This window comes from Pongo abelii, chromosome 23 (genome assembly GCF_028885655.2).
Source record: "Pongo abelii isolate AG06213 chromosome 23, NHGRI_mPonAbe1-v2.0_pri, whole genome shotgun sequence".
Lineage (NCBI taxonomy): Eukaryota > Metazoa > Chordata > Mammalia > Primates > Hominidae > Pongo > Pongo abelii.
The window spans coordinates 25570159-25594394 of record NC_085929.1 but is presented as its reverse complement, the minus strand read 5'-3'; the positions used below and the strand labels follow the sequence as shown (position 1 = coordinate 25594394).

The 24236-nt window shown below is 50.3% G+C and overlaps 2 protein-coding genes and 1 gene segment (V, D, J or C); all 3 read left to right on the top strand.

The window, feature by feature from the left end:
* The window catches only part of LOC100938552 (immunoglobulin lambda-1 light chain), a 69697-nt gene extending 54396 nt beyond the window's left edge, over positions 1–15301 (top strand). The window contains 2 exon segments of the mRNA XM_063722761.1: positions 13502–13540; positions 14841–15301. Coding sequence (XP_063578831.1) covers positions 13502–13540; positions 14841–15160 — 359 coding nt within the window. The 3' untranslated portion in view covers positions 15161–15301.
* Positions 1720–9993, top strand: IGLL5 (immunoglobulin lambda like polypeptide 5). Its single transcript, XM_024239749.3, has 2 exons — positions 1720–2163; positions 9254–9993. Exons 1-2 carry the CDS (start codon positions 2064–2066, stop codon positions 9571–9573), a joined length of 420 nt encoding a protein of 139 aa, XP_024095517.1. The 5' UTR covers positions 1720–2063; the 3' UTR covers positions 9574–9993.
* A 3343-nt stretch (positions 15302–18644) lies between the features above and the next one.
* LOC129052785 (immunoglobulin lambda constant 2-like) lies at positions 18645–20612 on the top strand. The segment is given in 2 exon segments: positions 18645–18852; positions 20152–20612. Coding segments are annotated over 2 exon segments (528 nt in total).
* Positions 20613–24236: the final 3624 nt, after the last annotated feature.

Genomic DNA, 24236 nt, shown 5'->3' with positions numbered 1-24236 from the left:
AGAGACATGCAGAAACGCAGAGATCCATGGTATACCACTGTCTCCCAACAACCATCAACTTTATCAATGAAATGAAGTCTCAGGCTATTTGTCTGTTACCATAGCCCACAAAAATGTCTGGCTTCATTGTCACCAAATGTATCAGGGAAGTTAAGGAGTATCTGACTCAAAATGTGAACCAAGCAATTCTCAACGGGGCCTCCCAGGAAATTCACTTTAGGAAGTCCTAGGAGGCTCCTCTGAGAGTTGCTAAAACAAAACATTGAGAGTCCTAGAGGGCTGCAGATCTGAACTTGAGCAGATATTTTTAAAGATTTTGTGGCAGAAAAAGTAACTGGAAAGCAAAAGGGTAGACCCTCATTGCAGTTCTGTAAGCTGGCAGAGCAGGGGCCTTTCTCACCAGAGTATGGGGTCCTGAAGATCTCCTCAAACATTTTTATACTAGGCTCTCGGGGCAGCAGAAAAGATGGGAGCGGTGAATGGGGGGTAAAGGAGTGCAAATGACACAAGGGGCCACATGAAGCAAAAGAAGTTTACTCAACCAGATTTAGTCCATGTTTAATTGAGCCACTCCTTTGTGCTGAGCTCTGGGTTTTCCCATGCACCAAGTAGTGTGTTAGCACCTAGACCCAGAGAGCCATGTCGTCATCAGCAAAGCACGCCCTAGTGTCATGCAAGGACCAGGCCTCAGATTCCTACTCCAGTCCTACTGCCTCTTGGCCCTGTGACATTAAAAAAGTAGGGAATCGGCCTGAGCAGCATTTCGTCATCTTCAAATGTGGAGGACAGTAGATAATCTTAGCTCCCAGGATTAGTGCTTATAAAGCACCAGGGCTAAAGAGCATTGCTATTATTATTGTATTATGTATCATATTCCCATATCATAGTCAAAAAGGACCCCAACTCAAAGCACCTGCCAGCCCTCTCCTCCCCCACCACTGCCAAATGGAGCAAGGCATGAGTATTGCAGGTGGACAGATGAATAGAAATACAGGGGACGAGCCCCTTCCTAGATCCTAGCACAGCTTGCTCCCTACTTAAGGAATGACATTGGGCCCTGCATTCATCTTCTCTGGATGGTAATTTTCTCACCTGTAAAACAGGGACAATTGCCTCAAGGACACCCCACAAGTTGTTCTGAATCCCGAAGTAAGAGAAGAACAAAAAGAGAACCAGAGTTTATTCAATACCCACTGAGTGCTTGGCAAACACATGGTTTCTTTAACCCTCATAACCTTCATGCTGCAGAGGAACTCTCTCCCCATTTTACAGATAAGGAAACTGAGGCCCAGAGGTAACCTAGGTCTGGATACACTCCACATTTATGACTTCACCACTCTTCCTTGCCTGAAGGATACAGAATCACTCCCTGCAGGGCTCTTGCCTGACTCAGGAAAGGGCCACAGGGTAGCTGGCGAGGCTTAACCAACCCAGCCAAGAAAGAGCTGGTCCCAACTGGCTGGAGTGCAGTGTACAGGCACCCAACCTGGAGGACTGATCAGAAAAGAAGCCACAGCTCCAGCCCCAGTCCCAGCCCCCTGAGCTCAAGCCCTTGGGAACTCCTGCTAGGCAGCTCTCTAGGCCATAGGGAGATGCTCCACAGACCCAGGCTGCCCTTTGGGAAATGGGGAAGGGAAGTGGGTCAGGTGTGCACCACCCAGGGCCCCAGGGGTGGGGCCGGGCAGGCAGCTGTGGTGGAAGGCAGTTGAGCCTTGGATTGTGGCTGCATCAGGGCAGTTGGTAGATGCCCCTCTGGGAGAGATCCCCAGGGGTGACAGCCATGGACCCTGGAAGGGCCTGGGCTAGGGACAGGGACCAGAGCCAGTCCAGGGAGAGGACAGAGCCAGTGGACTGGGGTGCACTGTAACAGCCCTGCTGGTGAGAGGGACCAGGGCACCGTCCTCCAAGGAGCCCACGCTGCAAGTCGGGCCAGAGGTGCCGCTGACCCTGAGGGCCAATGAGACCCAAGACAGGCCAAGTGGGTTGTGAGACCCCTGAGGAGCTGGGCCCTGGTCCCAGGCAGCGCTGGCCCCTGCTGCTGCTGGGTCTGGCCATGGTTGCCCATGGCCTGCTGTGCCCAATGGCTGCACCGCAGAGCAGGGACCCAGACCCTGGAACCTCAGTTGGAAGCAGCCGATCCAGCCTGCGGAGCCTGTGGGGCAGGTAAGGGGCAAGAGATTCCAGGGGATGTGAGGGTCCTGTGGCAGAGCTGGGAAAGGGTGACCAAGGGGAGACAAGCCAGAGGAGTGAGGAGGAAGGTTAACCCCTAAGAGGGGCCTGAGCTGACACTGGCTTTAACTAATGGGTTGATATTTGGTCCATCACAGATTTGTTTGAATTAATTATTGTTTTTAATAGCATATTAAGATATTATTTTTCTTGATTTCCGGGTTTTGTGGCCCCACTTAAATTTTGCACCAGGATTAGTGCCTCAATCACCTAGTCCTAGTTCTCTGGGTAGGGCAGGAACAGAGGCAGGGACAGGACATCCACAGGGGGTGGTGGCCACTGTCCCCACAGGGTGCCCAGGCCTGTTCCTCCCCCTCCTCCTCTCCGCCCATGTGCCTCCTGCCCAGTGAGGGCAGGGGCCACTCCCTGGAGAAGGCAGCAAGGGCTTGGCTTGGTCTCCCCCAAGGCCGTCTGTGCACCATCTTGCACATAAATGCTTACTGGGGCCAGGCTCAGGGACACAGGGAGGGTGGGCTGAACCAAGGGGAGCTATCCAGTCATTGGAACAGGCCCACAGCCCATGTTTGGAGCCATAAAGGGAGAGGGGGTCTCCCTCTGTGGGATGATGCCCAGGCTGGTCTCACAGATCGAGGGGCACTGGCTGGTGATGCGTGCCCCCAAAAGACAGAGCAGCGTCAGAGGAGAGGAGAGCACAGGATGAGGCTGGGAGCTCCTGGGTGATTGGGAAGGGGAGGCAGGAAGACCATAGGGTCCGTGCCCCATCCCCAGTTCCAGGACGAGTCCTTGGATGGATTTAGGTAGATTGATTATCAGAGTCAGATTTGTGTTTTTGGAAAAATCAGCACCAGATTGGAGGCTGATGTGATGCCCGATTAGAGGAGGGAGGAGAGGGGGTGACGGCCAGGTCCAGGGTAGGTGGGGATCCTGGAGGAAGCCATGCCCTGGGGATGGGGAGGACGCTCAGATTCAGAGCACCCAGGGGCCCAGTTTCCTATGAAATGGGAGCATGAAGTTGAAGTGAGGGCTGAGCAGAGGGGAGCAGACACACTCGGGGACTGTCTATGGGCATTGAAAATGTATAACCATTTTAGCAATAGGCGGCGAGTCAAAAAACAAAGTGTGTTTATCTAAATTGGGCAATTCCACTTCTAGGAATTTATCCTAAGAGTGGGTGGGGGGAATAATCAAAAGCTGTAACCAAATCTTTATAACAAGGGTGGTTAGCTCAGCATTATTAATAATGGGAGAAAACTGGAAATAATCCAAATATCTACCAGAAAGGGTGTGAAAAAACACAATTGTATTTGGGGGGTTGTTGTTGTTGTTGTTTTGAAACAGTCTTGCTCTGTTGCTCAGGCTGGAGTACAGTGGCGTGGCCACAGCTCACTGCAGCCTCAACCTCCAGGGCTCAAAAGATCCTCCAGCCTCAGCCTCCTGAGTAGCTAGGACTACAGTTGCAGGCCACTGCGCCTGGCTCATTTTGATTAGGATTATTATTATTTTAGAGACAGAGCCTCACTATATTTCTCAGGCCTGTCTCAAATTCCTAAGCTCAAGCAATCCTTCTGCCTCAGTTTCCCATGTGCTGGAATTACAGGCGTCAGCCACTGCACCTGACCCAACTGTGTTTTTAAAGTATATATGCATTTTCAAGTACATAAGTATATATGTATGTATGTTTTTTAAGTATATATGCAAAATATAGAAAAATGTCAATGGTGTGTCTGGCTGGCTGGTGGGATTTCACCTAATTTTAATTATGGCTTTATAATTTTCTGGTTTTGTGAAGTTGTTCACAAAAAGAGACATTTCTTCTAATATAATTTTTAATACAAGAGTAATGTACTCATGTACATTACTCTTTTTGTAATGAGTACCTTGCAAAATGTAATGACCTTTGTACATTACTCTTTTTTCTTGCAAAAAAAAAAAAAGATTAAGCAGAGAAGTATATAAAGTAAAAGCAAGTGCTTCTTCTTACCATCTCCCACCTCTTCCCAGAGATAGCCACTGTCAGGTTGGTCAATATACTTCTAGAACTTTTCCTGTGTATGTGTGTGTGTCCCTGAAAACACACACACACACACACACACACACACACAGTTGGTGTTGGGATTTTATTTTGCAAAAATAGAGCCATATTCTGCATATTACCAACTTTTAAAATAATCTATTATTGACACTTTCTCTATCAGTCCATATAGTTTAGATGAGCCAGAATTTATTTCCACTAAAAAATCTAAATGACAAATGATGCTGCAGTGGAAATTCGTGTGTGTGTGTGTACAAAGTACACTTATATATCTCCCCAGGATAGATGCCTAAAAGTGGAATTGCTGGATCAGAGAGAATGTACTTTTGAAATGTTATAGGTAGTGTTTCCAAAAGTCTGTGTCCACTCACTCCAGTGAATGGTAGTGCCTTCGCTCCTACATTCTTGCCAATAATGCAAAATTGTTGATCTTTTTATATTCTGCCCATCTGATGAGCAAAAAATTGAATGTTTATTGTTTTATTGTGTATTTTATTACTGGTGAAATTATTTTTTATATTTTTATTTATTGGTTTTATTTCATCTGTGAATTAACTGGTCATCATGTTGCCAGCTTTTCAATTCAGTTGCTTTCATCTTTTTATATATCAATAGCATATTGGGATACATTTGGGATTTTAACCACTCATTTAGTATATGTATTGTAAATATTTTTCCCTGGTCTGTTTTACGGGTCTTTTGTTTATGGGGTCTCCCACCATAAAACTGTGGTAAATTTTTCTGTGTCGAACTGGTTTAACCTTTTCTTTATGGTTTCTGTGACCTCAGCCATGTGTAGGAAGTTGTCTTTATTTCAATATTATAAAGTCATTTTTCTGTTTTATTCTGGTACTGTCAGTGTATTGGTGTTTTATTGTTTTTTTTTTTCTTTACTTCCCCTGGAGTTTATTTTTGTGGATGTAGGAATAAGACCTTATTTTCCAAATAGGAAAGCCAATCATCACACATTTGTTGAATATAAATGCAACTTTTCTCAACTACTACATTACTGATTTATTACATTCTTTCTGTGGTTCTCTTGGTTTATTGAGCTATTCCTGTGCCCACCCTGTTTTGATTATTTTAGCTTTATAGTATGTTCGGTATCTGGTAGGGAAAGAACCCGTCATTGTTGCTTTTTCTCAAAATAGTCATGTCTATTATCCGTCATTCTTAGAGTTGGACTGCAGAATCGGTTCCCTAATTTTCAAAAATCATTCTTCTGGTGTTATGTTTGTAATATCACAGAATATAGGATTAATTTGAGAACTGCTATTTTTATAATGCTCAGTGTTTTTGTCCAGAGATGTGATGTACTCTCCATTCACTCAGAGAAGTGGTTTAATATTTTATTCATGCAAATCTTGCACACTTTATGTTTTTTATTCATAAAGGCTTTGTAAATATAATTTTATTGAAGTTATAAATTTTGTCACAATTTCATATCATAAATGATTACTGTTTCTATAGCAAGAAACCCTATTAACTTTTGTATGTTGCTCTTGTATCCAGACACTTTAACTCTTGTATTAATTCCAGCAGTTCTTCAGCTGATCCTCCGTGTGTGTGTGTGTGTTTATGTGTTTAGTCAACTATCACACCGTTTGCCAAGAACAATTTTCTCTCTTTTTCTGTAATATTTATACCTCCTTCTCTCCCCCTTTTATGTCATTTCATTGGCTGGAATCTATACAATATGCTGAATAATAAAAGTGAGACTAGACAACCTTGCCTTGTTTCTGACTCTTTAAATGTTTTGCCTTTAAATATGAAGGTTGCTGTAAATTTGGGGAGATATTCTTCACTGAGTTAAGAAAATTTTCTTTAGTAACTTAATAAAAGGCTAACTGTTTGCTTTCTTTATATGAGAAACAAGTGTTGAATTTATATTATTATATTAAATTCTGTTTCAAAAATCTGCACATGTCTTAAATACAAATGTATTAAATACAACCTGCTGCTAAGATGAAAGTTGCTGACCCCATCACAATGGGTATCTTCCAATGTAAATAAATTGCCTTGGGGAATAAAATCAGATTTGGGAAAACCTGAGGATTGTTGCCATCATAAACTCTTAGAGTGTGACCTGGGTGTTTTTCTTTTTCTCTGTAGGATGTTAATAGTATCTTGTGTCATGCTAGGATGTCTAGGACAGAGGGCAATACAATGAGGGGAAGGCATGCTGTGATGTCCCCAGGCCTCTGGCTTGAAGAGTAACTTGCTGAAGTGAGGACTCTGTGGAGAAGCAAGTTATACAGAAATAAGTTTAGTTGTGATCTGTTGAGTTGGAGGTGTCTACAGGGCATCCAAGCAGACATAGATTGAGGAGGCAGAATATATGTGAATCTGGAGCCAAGAAGAGAGGTAAGGGCTGGAAATAGGGATCTAAGACCCCTGGACAGCTGTGAGTGTGCACAATGAGGGTCAGATGCAGAGAAAATTAGGAGAATACAGAGAGCAGAACTCAGGGTGGGGATCTGGGAGTCAGCAGTTGGGCATGGGCCTGGTAGAAAGGAAAGCTGAGGAGGAGGGGGGCAGTCTCAGACACCAAGTAGGGGAGAGTGACTAGAAAGAAAAGCTTCTTGCAGAGACATAAGGGGACAGGGAAGAACTGCAGACTGAACTGGGACAAAGCACTGTTGGCCTTAACCAGAGAGATTTGAGGGAGAGATGAGGCTGACAGCCAGGGGATCCTGCCATGTCCCAGCATAAAAACAGTACCTGACACAGATGGGTGCTTGGGAGCTGTTGTCGGATGAATGAGTGGACAGATGCATGGATGGACGGATGGATAGATGGATGATAGATTGATGGACAAACAGATGAACAGATGAACAGCTGGATAAACGGGTAGACAGAAAGAATGATCTGAGAGATCAGAAAAAGCTTCGTGCAGAAAGTGGGACTGAACTGCATCTCCATGGGTAGAAAGCAGAGCAATCTCCACTTGAGTCAGGAATGACCCAGTGCTCTCAATCCAGGGAGAAAGCCAGCCTGGCTTGACTGGAGACACTTGTGTGGGGGACTCAGAGGCCCTTTAAATGAGGACAGACGAGGTTGGACAGGTCCAAGCCAACTCAGCACTCCTCTGCCACACTGCACAGGAGGGGATGTGTCACTCAGGGAGTTGCTGGGACCTATTGGTCCCAGCGTTGTTATCAGCACAGACAGCCTCAGAGAGGAAAGACACACACTGGGGTGACTCCAAGGCTGTGTGTGGCACTTGCCTTGGACAGGAGACAGGCACGGGGACACCTCTGGGGGACTGGCCACCCCCCTGCCTCATGCCTAGGTCCCAGCCCCACCTACTGCAACCCTGTGCCCATCATGCCCAGCAGGCTCCTGTTCTAGCGCAGCCCCGAGGGAGCAGACCCCAGGTGCTGGCCCGGGGGGTTTTGGTCTGAGCCTGAGTCACTGTGTTACGTCTTCGGAACTGGGACCAAGGTCACCGTCCTAGGTAAGTGGTTCTCAACCTTTCCCAGCCTGTCTCACCCTCTGCTGTCCCTGGAAAATCTGTTTTCTCTCTCTGGGGCTTCCTCCCCTCTGTCCTCCCGCCTTAAGCACTGACCCTTACCTTTCTCCATGGGGCCTGGAGGAGGTGCATTAGTCTCGGGGTAACCGGCAGGAAGGGCCCCCACAGTGGGAGCAGCCACCTTCAGGTTCCAACAGCTGGATGTGGCCTGGTCCCAGGGCCTGAGCTGGGATTGAGCAGGGTCAGGGCTCCTCCTCTCTCCCAGGGCGGATGTCTGAGTGAGGGACAGAGGCTGGTTCTGATGGGGGGCCCTGCAGTGACCTTAGGGACATTGCCCAGTGACCCCTGGGGTCAAGGCCAGAGGCTGCTGGGGTGGGCCTGGGGGCTGCTGAGTCTCATAGTCTAGGGGAGCAGCCCCAAGAACAGCTGAGGGTCTAGGCTGAGAACTGGATGCCAATCCAGCCTGGGAGGGCCACACAGGGGCCTGGTGACACAGAGGTCACCCCAAGGGGAGACCAATGGAGGGCACAGAGAGGGCTCTGGGTCTAGGCTGCAGCTGTGGCCTGTGCTGGGTCATGAGGACATGGGGACACAGAGGGACGGGTGAGACTGGGTGAGGTGCCAGAATCCAACCCTCCCAGGACAGTCACCAGAAAGGAGACAGTCTCTTAGGGCAGAGATGTGTCTGTCCCTGGAGCCCCATCACCTCTGGGGCCCGGTGTCTCTCTGTTCACAGATCGGCCTCCTGCCTTCCTCAAAGGGCATGTTAGACTCAGGAGATGGCCACAGGGGAGCAAAGGAGGGGTGCAGGGAATTCCATGGCTACCAAGTGAAGTTTGGGGTCATCAGAGGCTGCTGGGGTGGGCCTGGGGGCTGCTGAGTCTCATAGTCTATGGGAGCAGCCCCAGGAACAGCTGAGGTGAAGGGTTCTGTGGTCGGGCTTGTGGAGAGAGGAGACATCTCAGAGCCTCAGAGGAGCCCTGAGGCTTGTCTAGGTGGAGCCCACTCCTTGCCAGGAGAGCCGAGTGGGCTGCGCTGGGGCAGAGCCCGGTGCCTGTGAGGGATAGGAAGCTCCAGTTCAAAGCAGGCTTGGGCCTCCCCACACACTGCCTGCTAAGACAGTCCTACGGGCTAAGCAGGGGACCCACAGTTCACGGAGGAGGTTCTAGGTCCTGGAAGAATAAAGTGGGCAGTGGAGGGGGTGTCTAGGGATGGAAATGAGGGATCCAGGGGTCAAGGCCAGATTCTAAACTCAGACTCCAGAGATCAGAGAAGGAACACAGCCTGCCCTGGGTATATGGGGAAATTGAGGCTGTAGAGGAGAGGGGCTGGGCCAGGACACCTGGGAAAGGTGACTTGGGAGGGCTCCTAGGAAGGCACAGAGCTGTCTGCTCTCCACAGGGCATGAGTGGAAAGGATGGGGAAAGGAGAGGAGAGAACCCCAGGTGGACCGGAAGGCCACACTGTGAACCCTCCCAGAGACTTTAGACAGAGAGAGGGGCTCCACAACACCCCGGTGTTCTGTCTGCCCTCTCTCACCCCCTTCCCTGTTCACACAGGTCAGCCCAAGGCCAACGCCACAGTCACTCTGTTCCCACCCTCCTCTGAGGAGCTCCAAGCCAACAAGGCCACACTAGTGTGTCTGATCAGTGACTTCTACCTGGAAGCCGTGACAGTGGCCTGGAAGGCAGATGGCAACCCCGTCAAGGCGGGAGTGGAGACCACCAAACCCTCCAAACAGAGCAACAACAAGTACGTGGCCAGCAGCTACCTGAGCCTGACTCCTGAGCAGTGGAAGTCCCACAGAAGCTACAGCTGCCAGGTCACGCACGAAGGGAGCACCGTGGAGAAGACAGTGGCCCCTGCAGAATGCTCATAGGTTCCCAACCCTCACTCCACCCACGGGAGCCTGGAGCTGCAGGATCCCAGGGGAGGGGTCTCTCTCCCCATCCCAAGTCATCCAGCCCTTCTCCCTGCACTCATGAAACCCCAATAAATATCCTCATTGACAACCAGAAAAATTGTTTCATCTCATTTTTTCTCTTCTCACATAAATTCCTAGCTTCCCCGGGGTTCTCAGTGTGGGGTACAGGGAATTCTGCACCCAGTGTGAAAATCACCCAAGGGAGAAGGCTCACAGTCTCCCTGAGTCATCTCCACAGAGGGTCCTTCCTTGCCCAGTCACCCCTTCCCCAACTCTCCACTGTACCCCTGAGCCACCAGTCTGGCATCAGTTCAGACCAGTCCCACACCCTCCTCAATTTTACTTCTCAATAAATACCTGATCATGTAAAACCCAGCGTTTCTAATGTGCCATCTGTGTCTGGTCATATGTCTGAGCTGAAGTGTCACTGCTCAGGGACAGGGGGCAGTTCCAGGTGAGATCCCATGTTCCCGTCATCCCATACCCCACCCAACCTGCCAGGGAACCAGGTGAGCTCCCTGTGCCAGTGGGAACCTCAATCCAGAGCAGAAAATTGTCCTGCAGTCCTTTCCCACCTGGGAAGGGAAAGGGGCCCAGTGAGAGGTTTGCTGGGGCTCTGTGGGGAGATTCAGGAGAAATGAAGGGGGTCCCCAGAGACCAGATGTGGGCTAGAGGCAGCAATAATGGAAAAAGGACACCCTTGACTCAAGGCCACAGTCTCAGCAGGAACAGAAGATGAAATTCTCCATTGCATATGAGGAACCAGTCAGGAGAGTGTTTACTGGGTGAGGGATAAATAACTGTGCTGCCATTGGGAACTCGTAAAAACATTGGGAAAGGAAACACGCAAGTGTCTTTCTAAGACTTACACAATGCACATTGGCTAAGTAAACATACTGACAAGTCCTGCACTATGGAACCAGTTTATGAGCCACAGCATATCCAAAAGCATGTTTATCTCCTTCTCCACCTTTAGAAGACCCAAAACACTCTGAAAGATACCAGCGTTTCCTGGAACTAGTTTGGGGAATATGGGGTGAGGTTGATGCACAAGATGTTATGGGTATATGATCACATGGCTGTGGGTTGGGGATCAGGCTCAAGGTTAACACTAGTGTGGGGCTGGATGTCAATCATGAAGGGTGTGGACCACTAAGTCAGGCCCAGGTAGAGTTAGCTTCTGATTGGTTTGTGGATGGAGCTTGATGATGGTCAGCCTGCAGGAGCAGGAGGATGTGGGGAAATTGAGAAAATGAGAAAAGCCACCAATTCAAGCTGAAACTCTGCATCTATTGATTGCCTGGGGGAGGCTAATCAGAGTTGAATTCAGGATGAGCTTCAGGGCTGGGTCAGACTGGATAAGTTGAGTGAATGTGGGCTGATGGCTCCAGGCAAGGCCTGGCCTCCACTGGGAGTCAGATCCCACAAACCCTCCTGCCCGCAGAGCACCCTCTCCCTCCGTAGCTCATGGTGGCGCAGCCTCCCCACCCCATCCCATGGACACCTGCTGCCTCATCTCAGAGACACTCATCCCAGTGTCTCTGACAGCAGATGATGTCAGCCTCCTGGTTGAAGAGACCCCAGCTGTCTTGGCGAGTCCTCAGTGCCTGGGTACTCTCAGACCCCCGTCTCTGCCTCCAGCACATCAGGGACGTGGCAGCTGCCTTCACCAGAGCTGCTGGGTGATCCCGACAGGCCAGGGACAGAGCCTGCAAAGACAGGAAGCTCTGCAGTCACAATGAGGCAAAGAAAGAGCCCCTTAGAGCTTGATCACAGCCACACATGATCCAAATCCCAGCCTCTCATTAGAAGGAGGCTTGAGGGTTCTAGTTGCCACAGCACCTGTCTGAGCCCATTTCATGGAGGGGAAAACTGAGATGACCAAGGGCCAGATCCATAGTCCTGCTGGGTACAAGGCCATCCCCAGCAGCTGCCTAACCTCCTTTCACTGTGTTATAAGTTTCCGTTATGGAAAACTTTGAACACATACATAAGGAGACAGAGAAATAATAATGCCCCCAAGTTCCCATCACCCAGCCCCCCAAATGAGCAATTCACAGACATTACTGACCCACCCACAGCAGAATAACCCCTCCATTATACAATACCAGACATCACATCTTTTCAGCTGTAAATTTCCCATTTCTATGCTGGAAAGATATGGGCTTAAAAATAACTGAAATATTATTACCAAACCTAAATAGAAATTATCACTAATTCCCTAATATCAAGAAATAATCACGGGCTCCTCAAATCCCTCACAAATGCCAGAAGCGTATTGACTTAGTTAACTGTTGGTGCTGTTGTTATTTTGGGGTTTTTGGTTGTTTATTTCAGAATTCAATATGGCATCAAATGGTGATGGGCGCATATGCTGTCAGGCTGGTTGTCACTGGTAAATATCTCTGAAATTGCTCTAGTGCTTCCTGGCAAGGCAGGAGCTGCAGGAGTTGAGAGCTGTCTGGGGACCTTCCCACGGTTGGAATACAGCCACGCCTCCCAAAACAAGAACCCAGGGCTATCATCTACTTCCTTTTTTTTTTTTTTTTTTTCCCCTGCAAAATGGTTCTAGCATGGAGGGACTTAACTGGATTCAGATTAGACATTGCAAAATAGCTTCCAAGGACAGGGAGCTGCTACCAGCCAAGTCACCCATATCAGATTGCCACTCTTGTAGTAATGTTAGCTGCATAGGATGGTCAATAGCTACATCCCTCAGAAGGGAAGGAAGGCAGAGGGTTGAGGCTTCAGTTCACCTCCTTCTCATGAGTGCTGCAGAGTGTCTGTGATGTCAGAGGTCTGCAGCTGGGCTCTGTTCACCCAGGAGTGTGCTTCATGCTCTAGGAAGGAGCCACTTTGCACACAGATGATCCAGGGCCCAGCCATCCTTCCAGGGTGAATAATTCACGTCTTCTCTCATGGTGAACTCTAGGATTCAAGCCATCTAATGTTTTTGAAGCCACTATCATTATATTTAATTGATGATGACAGGTGGCCACCAATGATGAATATTTTCCCAGGGGGAGTCTCCCCAAGTGGCTTCAGACTTCCTCACATGGCCCCAGGGGATTAAATGGCTCCTGATTACTCAGAGGATAAGAGGTTCTGTCTTATCATGTTCCTTTCTTATTTGTCTTATGTGTCTTTCCTGCCCCAGGCCTGGGATCCCCCACTGATCTCCCTTCCCTTAGTGAGAGGTGGTATTTGGAGACCACATTCTGGAGGCTCCCTCATGTACCCCATTTGAAAAAGACAGCAGCCGCCAGCCCAGCTGTCCCACCCAACATGAGGCCAGATTCAGGGGTGCAGGGATGCTTCCAAGGTTACCCTAACAGATGTGACTGGCATTTCATATTGGGACAAGCCAGGCCTCACTGACCAGGCCTATCCAACTAGAACTACTCCAGAAGGTGGGGCTGAAACCCACGAAGGTTCCCAGAATACTACACTCTAGGGCAATCAGCCTCTCCATAGGAGGAGAGGGGCACCCTCTGCACCACCCCATGGTGTTACCAAAAGTTGAACCATGGGTTGGTTCAACTTTGCAGAGAAGAGACCACCTATCCCATCTGTGGAAATTCACTCCTTAGTGATACTAATGCTCCCCAATAAATTCAATCCTGGGCCTGAGTGATGGTTGGTGCAAAAAACAAATTCAAGATCCCAGTGTCCTCCAGAAGCCTGGATTTTCAGGGATCCTGCTGTGGGTCACAGGATGTCACCGGTCCCCTTCTCTCTGTGGGTTGAGTGTGGGGGCCATGTGGACTCCCTCATGAGCAGATGCCACCAGGGCCACTGGCCCCAGCTTCCTCCTTCACAGCTGCAGTGGGGGCTGGGTTAGGGGCTTCCTAGGGAGGGTTTTTGTATGAGCCTGTGCCACAGTGTCTAACATTCGGCGGAGGGACCAAGCTGACCGTCCTAGGTGAGTCTCTTCTCCCCTCTCCTTCCCCGCTCTTGGGACAATTTCTGCTGTTTTTGTTTGTTTCTGTATCTTGTCTCAACTTGTGGTCAGGCTTTCTCCCTGGATCCCAGGCCTGAGCAAGGACCTCTACCCTCCCTGTTCAGACCCTTGCCTGCCTCAGCAGGTCACTACAACTACTTCACCTCTGACCACAGGGGCAGGGGACTGGATAGAATGACCTACTGAGCCTCATCTGTCTGTCTGTCTGTCTTTCTGTCTGTCTGTCTGTCTCTCTGTCTGACAGGCGCAGGCTGGGTCTCTAAGCCTTGTTCTGTTCTGGCCTCCTCAGTCTGGGTTCTTGTCAGAACAGCTTTGCCCTTGGGTTACTTGGGTTCCATCTGCTGGGGAATCGGGAACAAGGGGTCTGAGGGAGGCACCTCCTGGGAGACTTTAGAATGACCCAGTGCCCTCGGGGCTGATGCTCAGGAATCACAGAGCTGGGACCCAGAACCAGAATCCAGACCCAGAATGAGGTAGGAGGTAGAGGGGCTGCCCTGGATGTCTGGGGGCTGCCAGGGACTGAGCCCTGAGCCAGCCTGAGACTCAGGAAACCCCATCAGGAGGGAGAAGGGAGAAGCAGACTCTGGACACCAGAAAGCCAGGGAAAGGATCACCAAAGGAGTGGATGTGATGGAAGGGCGGGCTCCTGGGTCTCTTCAGAACATATCCCCTGTGCCCAGGGGGATCAGAGGGGCAGAGTCCACAGCGGGAAAGCCCCACTGCTATGACCAAGATAGCCAGGACGTGGGGTGGATGCCAGAAAAGACTCCATGGAATAAGAGAGAGCCCATGACAGCAGACAGGCTCTCTGGTCCCCCCAGGCCCTTGCCCCATACACAGGCTCCAGAACACACATTTGTCTGGAATAGCCTGAGGGACCAAAAGGCCCCAGCATCCCACAGAGCTGAGGAGCCAGGCCAGAAAAGTAACCCCAGAGTTGGCTGTGCAGGAGAGACACAGAGCCTCTTTATCTGTCAGGATGGCAGGAGGGGACAGGGTCAGGGCGCTGAGGGTCAGATGTCGGTGTGGGGGGCCAAGGCCCCGAGAGATCTCAGGACAGGTAAGCAGGTGTCTAAAGTGAAACAGCTCCCGGTGCAGATCAGGACATGGTGGAAAACACCCTGACCCCTCTGCATGGCATAGACCCTCGGACGCAGAGTCCCTGAACAAGGGCACCCCAACACCTCATCATATACTGAGGTCAGGGGCTCCCCAGGTGGAGACCAGGACTCTGACCCCCTACCCCTCATCCACCCCGCAGGTCAGCCCAAGGCTGCCCCCTCGGTCACTCTGTTCCCGCCCTCCTCTGAGGAGCTTCAAGCCAACAAGGCCACACTAGTGTGTCTCATAAGTGACTTCTACCCGGGAGCTGTGACAGTGGCCTGGAAGGCAGATGGCAGCCCTGTCAAGACAGGAGTGGAGACCACCACACCCTCCAAACAGAGCAACAACAAGTACGCGGCCAGCAGCTACCTGAGCCTGACATCTGAGCAGTGGAAGTCCCACAGAAGCTACAGTTGCCAGGTCACACATGAAGGGAGCACCGTGGAGAAGACAGTGGCCCCTACAGAATGTTCATAGGTTCCCAACCCTCACCCCACCCATGGGAGCCTAGAGTTGCAGGATCCCAGGGGAGGGGTCTCTCCTCCCACCCCAAGGCATCAAGCCCTTCTCCCTGCACTCAATAAACCCTCAATAAATATTCTCATTGTCAATCAGAAATCTTGTTTTATCTCATTTTTTCTTTTCTCACATATAATTCCTAGCCTTCCCTGGATTCTCAATTTGGGGTGGAAAGAATCCTGAACCCAGTGGGAAAGTTGCCAATGGTTGAAGGGGTTCTCAGTTGCCTGGGCATCTCTGCAGGTGGGGCCTTCCTCACCCAGACACCCCTTTCTCGGCTCTCCACTGTACCCCTGAGCCACCAGCCTGGCCTGGCTGGGACCAGGGGGGTGTCACACTCTCCTAGATTCCGCCTTTCAATAGAGACCTAACCACGCATCACACAGCACTGCTCGCATGCCTTCTGTGTCTGCTCCGGTCTCTGGGCTGAAGAGTTGCTGGTCTGAGACAGGGGATAGGTCCGCTCTTGGTCAGATGCCAGGTCCCTGCCATGGCATCCCTGACCCTGTGCAACAAGCCAGTGACTCCGGTGAGCTCTCTGTGTCAGGGGAATCCATGATCCAGAGCTTCACATTGCCCTGCAAGCATCTGGTGGGATGTAGCTCTTGCCAAACTGGGAAATACCACGGCCCAGCACCAGGATGCAGGACAGTCCTGAGAGGGAAATAAGGAGAAGTGAAGGGGTCTCTGGGGAGCCCAGATGTGGGCTAGAGGCAGAAGTAAGGGTAAAGAGCACCTATGAGTCAATGTCATGGTCTCAGCAGGAACACAGTTGAAAATCCCCATTCCACACAAGACTGTTTAGCAGGAAAGGAGTCCATACTTGTGCTGCCACCGGGATGTCCTGAGAAGGCTTGGAGAATGAAACATACAGGTCTGGCTAACTTGACAATGCACGTTAGCCAAGTAAAAGCAATGAAAAGTTCTCTACCAGGGAAATAATTTCCTATGGTAAAGCTTAGCTTATGTAAAGTCACATTTATTCATCTGGCACCTCTAAAAGCCCCATAATATTCTGCAAGATACTAGTATGTCATGGAACTAGTTTATGGAACATAAAGTGAGATTAAAGAACAAAGGTGTTACGGGTGTATGATCAGATGGCTGTAGGCTCAGGGTCAGGCTCAAGGAGTGAAGGAGGCCATGTCAAATTCATGACGAGAGTTGGAGCTGGGCCAGGCTGGTTCAGGGCTGTGTGAATGTGGACAGAGGGCTACAGGCAGGGTCAGGCATCCATGAACACTCAGCTCCCCCAGACCCTCCTGCTCACTGGGACCTTCTCCCTCCCTTGTTCACAGTGGTGGAGCCTTCCTACCCAAACCTCTATGGAGGCCCTGGATGACTGCGTTCTTAGTGCCCACGCAAACTTAGACTCCCTGTCTCTGCCTCCAGCACATCAGGGATGTGGCAGCTGCCTTCACCAGAGCTGCTGGGTGGTCCCGACATGCCAGGGACAGAGCCCACAAAGACAGGAAGCTCTGCAGTCACAATGAGGCAGAGAAAGGGCCCCTTGGTGCTTGATCACAGCCACGCCTGATCCAAATCCCAGCCTCTGAATTAGAAGAAGGCTGAAGGGTTCTAGTGGCCACAAACCATGTCTAAACCCATTTCACAAATGAGAAAACTAAGACCACCCAAGGAGGGCCAGTTCCATAGCCCTGCTGGGTACAAGGCCAAGGTCTACTTCACACCCAGCAGCTGTCCAAAGACTGACCTGTGTTATCAGTTTATATTATGAAAAACTTTGAATATATAAATAAGGAGACAGAAAAATAATAATGTCCCATGTTCTCATCACCCAGCAGTCAAAATAAGCAATTCACAGATGATGCCGACCCACCCACAGGAAAATAAATTCTCCCTTACACAATATTTAGAAAGAAATATCAGACATCAGATCTGTTCACCTGTAAGTACTCCATTACTGTCCTGGAATGACATGGACCTTAAAATAACTATAATATCATTTCCAAACCTAAATAGAAATTATCGCTAATTCCCTAATATCGAGAAATAAGCACGGTCTCCTCAAATGCATCACAAACACCAGAAGTGCATTGACTTAGTTACACATTGGTGCTGTTGGTATTTGGGGGTTTAAGTTTATATGAGGAGCAATATGGCATCAAATGGTGATGGGTGCATGTGCCATCAGGCCGGTTGTCACCGGTGAATATCTCTTCAATTTCTCTAGAGCCTCCCAGCAAGACAGGAGCTGCAGGAGCTGAGAGCTGTCTGGAGACCTTCCCCTGGCTGCAATACAGCCACGCCTCCTGGAGCAGGAACCTAGGGCTTCCCTCAGCTTTCATTTTCCTGGAAAATGATTCTAGCATGAAGGGGATTAACTTGATTCAGATTGGACATTGCTAAATAGCTTCCAAGGACACAGGGCTACTACCAGCAGAGTCACCCATGTCAGATTGCCACTCTTGTAGTAATATTAGCTGCATAGGATGGTGAATAGCTACATCCCTCAGAAGGGAAGGAAGGCAGAGGGTTGAGGCTTCAGTTCACCTCCTTCTCATGAGCACTGCGGAGTGTCTGTGACGTCAGGGGTCTGCAGCTGGGCTCTGTTCACCCAGGAGTGTGCTTCATGCTCTAGGAAGTAGCCACTTTGCACACAGAAGATCCAGGGCCCAGCCATCCTTCCAGGGTGAATAATTCATGTCTTCTCTCATGGTGAACTCTGGGATTCAAGCCATCTAATGTTTTTGAGGCCACTATTATTATATTTAATTGATGATGACAGGTGGCCACCAATGATGAATATTTTCCCAGGGGGAGTCTCCCCAAGTGGCATCAGACTTCCTCACATGGCCCCAGGGGATTAAATGTCTTATCATGTTCCTTTCTTATTTGTCTTATGTGTCTTTCCTGCCCCAGGCCTGGGATCCCCCACTGATCTCCCTTCCCTTAGTGAGAGGTGGTATTTGGAGACCACATTCTGGAGGCTCCCTCATGTACCCCATTTGAAAAAGACAACAGCAGCCGCCAGCCCAGCTGTCCCACCCAACATGAGGCCAGATTCAGGGGTGCAGGGATGCTCCCAAGGTACCTAACAGATGTGACTGGCATTTCATATTGGGACAAGCCAGGCCTCCCTGACCAGGCCTATCCAACTAGAACTACTCCAGAAGGTGGGGCTGAAACCCACGAAGGTTCCCAGAATACTACACTCTAGGGCAATCAGCCTCTCCATAGGAGGAGAGGGGCACCCTCTGCACCACCCCATGGTGTCACCAAAAGTTGAACCATGGGTTGGTTCAACTTTGCAGAGAAGAGACCACCTATCTCATCTGTGGAAATTCACTCCTTAGCGACACTAATGCCCTCCAATAAATTCAATCCTGGGCCTGAGTGATGGTTGGTGCAAAAAACAAATCCAAGATCCTAATGTCCTCCAGAAGCCTGGATTTTCAGGGATCCTGCTGTGGGTCACAGGATGTCACTGGTCCCCTTCTCTCTGTGGGTTGAGTGTGGGGGCCATGTGGACTCCCTCATGAGCAGATGCCACCAGGGCCACTGGCCCCAGCTTCCTCCTTCACAGCTGCAGTGGGGGCTGGGGATAGGGGCGTCCCAGGGAGGGTTTCTGTATGAGCCTGTGTCACACTGTTGGGTGTTCGGCGGAGGGACCAAGCTGACCGTCCTAGGTGAGTCTCTTCTCCCCTCTCCTTCCCCGCTCTTGGGACAATTTCTGCTGTTTTTGTTTGTTTCTGTATCTTGTCTCAACTTGTGGTCAGGCTTTCTCCCTGGATCCCAGGCCTGAGCAAGGACCTCTACCCTCCCTGTTCAGACCCTTGCCTGCCTCAGCAGTCACTACAACCACTTCACCTCTGACCGCAGGGGCAGGGGACTGGATAGAATGACCTATTGAGCCTCATCTGTCTCTCTTTCTCTCTGTCTTTCTGTCTGTCTGTTTGTCTCTCTGACAGGCGCAGGCTGAGTCTCTAAGCCTTGTTCTGTTCTGGCCTCCTCAGTCTGGGTTCTTGTCAGAACAGCTTTGCCCTTGGATTACTTGGGTTCCATCTGCTGGGGAATTGGGAACAAGGGGTCTGAGGGAGGGACCTCCTGGGAGACTTTAGAAGGACCAGTGCCCTTGGGGCTGATGCTCAGGAATCACAGAGCTGGGACCCAGAACCAGAATCCAGACCCAGAATGTGGTAGGAGGTGGAGGGGCTGCCCTGGGTGTCTGGGGGCTGCCAGGGACTGAGCCCTGAGCCAGCCTGAGACTCAGGAAACCCCATCAGGAGGGAGAAGGGAGAAGCAGACTCTGGACACCAGAAAGCCAGGGAAAGGGTCACCAAAGGAGTAGATGTGATGGAAGGACGGGCTCCTGGGTCTCTTCAGAACATATCCCCTGTGCCCAGGGGGATCAGAGGGGCAGAGTCCACAGCGGGAAAGCCCCACTGCTATGACCAAGATAGCTGAGACATGGGGTGGATGCCAGGAAAGACTCCATGGAATAAGAGAAAGCCCATGACAGCAGACAGGCTCTCTGATCTCCCCCAGGCCCTTGCCCCATACACAGGCTCCAGAACACACATTTGTCTGGAATAGCCTGAGGGACCAAAAGGCCCCAGCATCCCACAGAGCTGAGGAGCCAGGCCAGAAAAGTAACCCCAGAGTTCGCTGTGCAGGAGAGACACAGAGCCTCTTTATCTGTCAGGATGGCAGGAGGGGACAGGGTCAGGGCGCTGAGGGTCAGATGTCGGTGTGGGGGGCCAAGGCCCCGAGAGATCTCAGGACAGGTGATCAGGTGTCTAAAGTGAAACAGCTCCCGGTGCAGATCAGGACATGGTGGAAAACACCCTGACCCCTCTGCATGGCATAGACCCTCGGACGCAGAGTCCCTGAACAAGGGCACCCCAACACCTCATCATATACTGAGGTCAGGGGCTCCCCAGGTGGACACCAGGACTCTGACCCCCTACCCCTCATCCACCCCGCAGGTCAGCCCAAGGCTGCCCCCTCGGTCACTCTGTTCCCACCCTCCTCTGAGGAGCTTCAAGCCAACAAGGCCACACTGGTGTGTCTCATAAGTGACTTCTACCCGGGAGCTGTGACAGTGGCCTGGAAGGCAGATGGCAGCCTCATCAATGCGGGAGTGGAGACCACCACACCCTCCAAACAGAGCAACAAGAAGTACGCGGCCAGCAGCTACCTGAGCCTGACACCCGAGCAGTGGAAGTCCCACAGAAGCTACAGCTGCCAGGTCACGCATGAAGGGAGTACGGTGGAGAAGACAGTGGCCCCTACAGAATGTTCATAGGTTCCCAACCCTCACCCCACCCATGGGAGCCTAGAGCTGCAGGATCCCAGGGGAGGGGTCTCTCCTCCCACCCCAAGGCATCAAGCCCTTCTCCCTGCACTCAATAAACCCTTAATAAATATTCTCATTGTCAATCAGAAATCTTGTTTTATCTCATTTTTTCTTTTCTCACATATAATTCCTAGCCTTCCCTGGGTTCTCAATTTAGAGTGGAGGGAATTCTGCACCCAGTGGGAAAGTCACCCAAGGGAGGAGGCTTACAGCCTCCCTGAGTCATCTCTCTGGAAGGTCCTTCCTCTTCCAGTCCACCCCTTCCCCAACTCTCCGCCATACCCCTGAGCCTCCAGCCTGGCATCAGCTCAGACCAGTCCCACACCCTCCTCAATTTTACTTCTCAATAAAGACCTGATCATGTAAAACCCAGTTTCCAATGTGCCGTCTGTGTCTGGTCATGTGCCTGTGCTGAAGGGTCACTGCTCTGGGACAAGGGACAGTTTCAGGTGAGATCCCTTGTCCCCGTCATCCCACACCCCACCCAACCTGCCAGGGAACCGGGTAAGCTCCCTGTGCCAGTGGGAACCATGTTCCAGTGCAGAAAGTTGTCCCTGCAGAGTGGTCCCTGAAATGCAGTTCTTGCCCACCTGGGAAGGATGTGGAGCCTAGTGAGGACAGAGTGGTGGCCCTGAGCAGGGCATCAGGGAGAAATGAGGAGTGTTCCAGGACCCCCTGCTTTGGGCTAGAGACAGAAAACCCTTGAGCGCAGGCCAAGATCAGAATAGGAACAGGGTTCAACTTCCCTGTCCCATCCATGATACCCAGTTAGGAGACCATTTACTAGGTGCCATCACCTTACATTACATTACAACATTACGTGGTTGTGCCATCACCAGGGAGACGTGAAAAGGCTGGAAAATGGAACCCTTCAGTGTAGTTTACACTTTCACAATGCACATTAGCTATGAAAGATGCTGACAAGCCCTGCAGCTGGAAAACAGTTCATGTTATATAACCTTACAAGTCAAGAATTCTATTCAGTGTCCTAACCCACTTAGCCCTAGAGTGCTCTTCAAGACACTGGTGTTCATGTCACTAGTGCTGGGACATGGGCTGAGGCTGAGGCACACAGATGATTCATTGTGATCAAATGGGTCAGGCTCAGGGTTAACACTGGCCAGGTCAGAAAGAGAGCATAGGGCTGAGATCTCAACCATGAAGAGTCTCGAATTCTAAACTCAGGGGACGCAGTAGAGTTAGATTATGGTTATGGCTGGAGCCATGATGGCCACCCTGTGTGAGGGTAGGACTCAGGTGGACTGGGTCAAATGAGAAAGGCACCATCCCAAGCATAGAATCAGCATCCATTGGTTGTCTGATGGAGGCTGTGTCAAAATCATACTCACCCAAGAATCAGGGCCAGGTCACACTAGGTCAGGGCAGGGTAAGTGTGACTTAAGGGCTACAGGCAAGTCAGGCTTTCATGGGACTCAGCTACCCTAGACCGCACCCCACCAGGTCCTACTCCCTCCCTCAGTCATGTGGTTCAGCCCCTCCATGTGCACCTACACCCTGATGTCAGAGACCCAATCATCCCAGGGTCCCTGACAGCCAGTGAGGTGGCCTTGTGAGATGCACTTCCCAGCCCCCCTCATCAGTCTTGGGCACTGTCAAGCCCCTTCTTGGTGCCTCCAGCACATCAGCGATGTGGCGGGTGCCTTCACCAGAGCTGCTGGGTGGCCAGGCCAGGCCTGAGACAGAGCCTGCAAGGGCAGGGAACTCTAGGGCCATAGTGGGGCAGAGAAGGGGGTCCTCTTGGAGCCTAATCATAGAACCCTTGCCCCAAGTCACAACCTACAAGTTAGAAGGAAACTTAAGGGTCCTGATTCCCACCACCCTGTCTGGCCCCATTTCATAGATGTGAATGCTGAGACCCCTACAGCAAAGAGGACCACATTGATCTCCACCTTCTCAATGGCCCTGCTGGGTAGGATGCCAGACTCCCCTCTGGATGTCCCCCTGGTGCTGTCCCAAGACTAATCTCTCTCATTACTGCCTTGTAAGATATTACAGGAAACAGACAGCAAGAAAATAAAAAAACAGGAGGATAATACAGCTCATGTTGACCCACCCACAATCAAGTAACCTCTTTTACACAGTTGTTTAAAGCAAATTGTAGACATCATGTCCATTAGTCTAAATATTCTATTTGTGTCTCTAAAAATATGGACCCCCAAAAAAACTACATTCTTACAAACCTAAATATAAATATCTAATTCTTTCATATCAAAAAAAGAATGTTTCCCATCAAATACTTCACAAATGTCCTATGCTTCTTTCACTAGACCTGTGTTTGTGTTGTTATTCTGTGGTTTTCCATTTCATTTCTATGAGGATTCACTATGGTTTGAAATTGTGACTGGTGACTGTTTTTAGACCTGTTCTGTCTGCAAGTATCTTGCTAATTGATTTTTAATTTCCTTGCAAGGCAGGAGCTACAGGAGCTGGGGGTTGGTCCCAGGACCTTCCCATCGTCAGGATGCAGCCTATGGCCTCTCCAAGCTGGAAACAAGCACTCCTCTCTGCTTCTGCATTTCCTGAAAATGGGTTCTTGGCCAGAAAGGTTTAACAAGGCTCAGTGTGACTTTTCAGCAAGACCGCTTGGCTACTGGGTTCCCATGTGGGGTCATCTATTTGTGACGTTAGCTGGGCTTCACACTTTGTATCCAGTGCCATTAGATGCTATATAGATGCAAGGTGACTGCACTTCAGTTTGACCACCTTTTCCTTCTACTGAGTGTCTGTAAAGGGTGTGCCCTCATATGTTCTGTGCTCCTCTGGTAGTGTGATTCTTATTTCAGTAAGAAATAACATAGACAAGTTGAGTCCTTCCTTTCATTTAGCATCTTAATAATGATGACCGTGTTGCCTGCCATCTTGTGAAGATGAACAATTATTTCATGGTGAGCTCAAAGTTATGTTACAGTATGTGACTCACTTGAGCCCACCACGGTTCTGTTTTATTGATGATGACAATGACCCACCATGGCCCACTGGGTGCCTCTTCTGGTGGCCCCAGGATCCTCCTGAAGGAACCCAGGAGACCTCGATGGCTTTCTGCTCTCTGTTCACAATCTGTCCTGGGCACATCTTTCTCCTGCCTTGTGCCTGGAATTGCCCATTAACCCCAAGTGGACTAGTCCCCATAAGTGGGAGACAGGATTTAGTGACCACACTTGGGGTGCTTCTCACACAGCCCTTTTGAGTCAGACACTCCAGACATACCCAAAAATGAGACAAGACCCTGAAAGGGTAACAGGGGCTTGCTTCCAACTTCTCCCTGGAGGTTGAGACTGGCATTTCACACTAGAACCTAGTGAGACCCATCCCAAACTAAGACAACACAAGGAGGATGGAAGTGAGACCCCCTGGAGTTGTGGTTGTAGTCACACTGGAGCTTCCCATGACTGCTGACTCTGGGGCAAGCTGCCCCTCCTCTAAGGTACTCACTGGGGACACCTGAGGATGCCTCCTGCTCTTACCCTGCAGTCACACCAAGAGATCAGGGTTACAACAACCCTATAGAGAATCCCTGTCCCCTTCCATGTCACCTCACTTGTTCGTGAAGCAAATGCCCTCCAAGGAGCTCATTCCCATTCCTGGGTCACGGTCACATGGAAAACCTGATTCAGACACCAACTTCCTCAGGCCTCTCCATTTCCAGACGTCCCATTACTGCATACATGGGGTCAACTGTCCCATCTCAGCTTG

What these genes read in the sequence shown, in the direction of transcription:
- IGLL5 (XM_024239749.3), top strand. Translation starts at nt 2,064, where the DNA reads ATGGCCTGCTGTGCCCAATGGCTGCACCGCAGAGCAGGGACCCAGACC. An exon ending in CTGCGGAGCCTGTGGGGCAG is followed by an intron (nt 2,164 to 9,253) that starts GTAAGGGGCAAG and finishes CTGTTCACACAG; the next exon opens with GTCAGCCCAAGGCCAACGCC.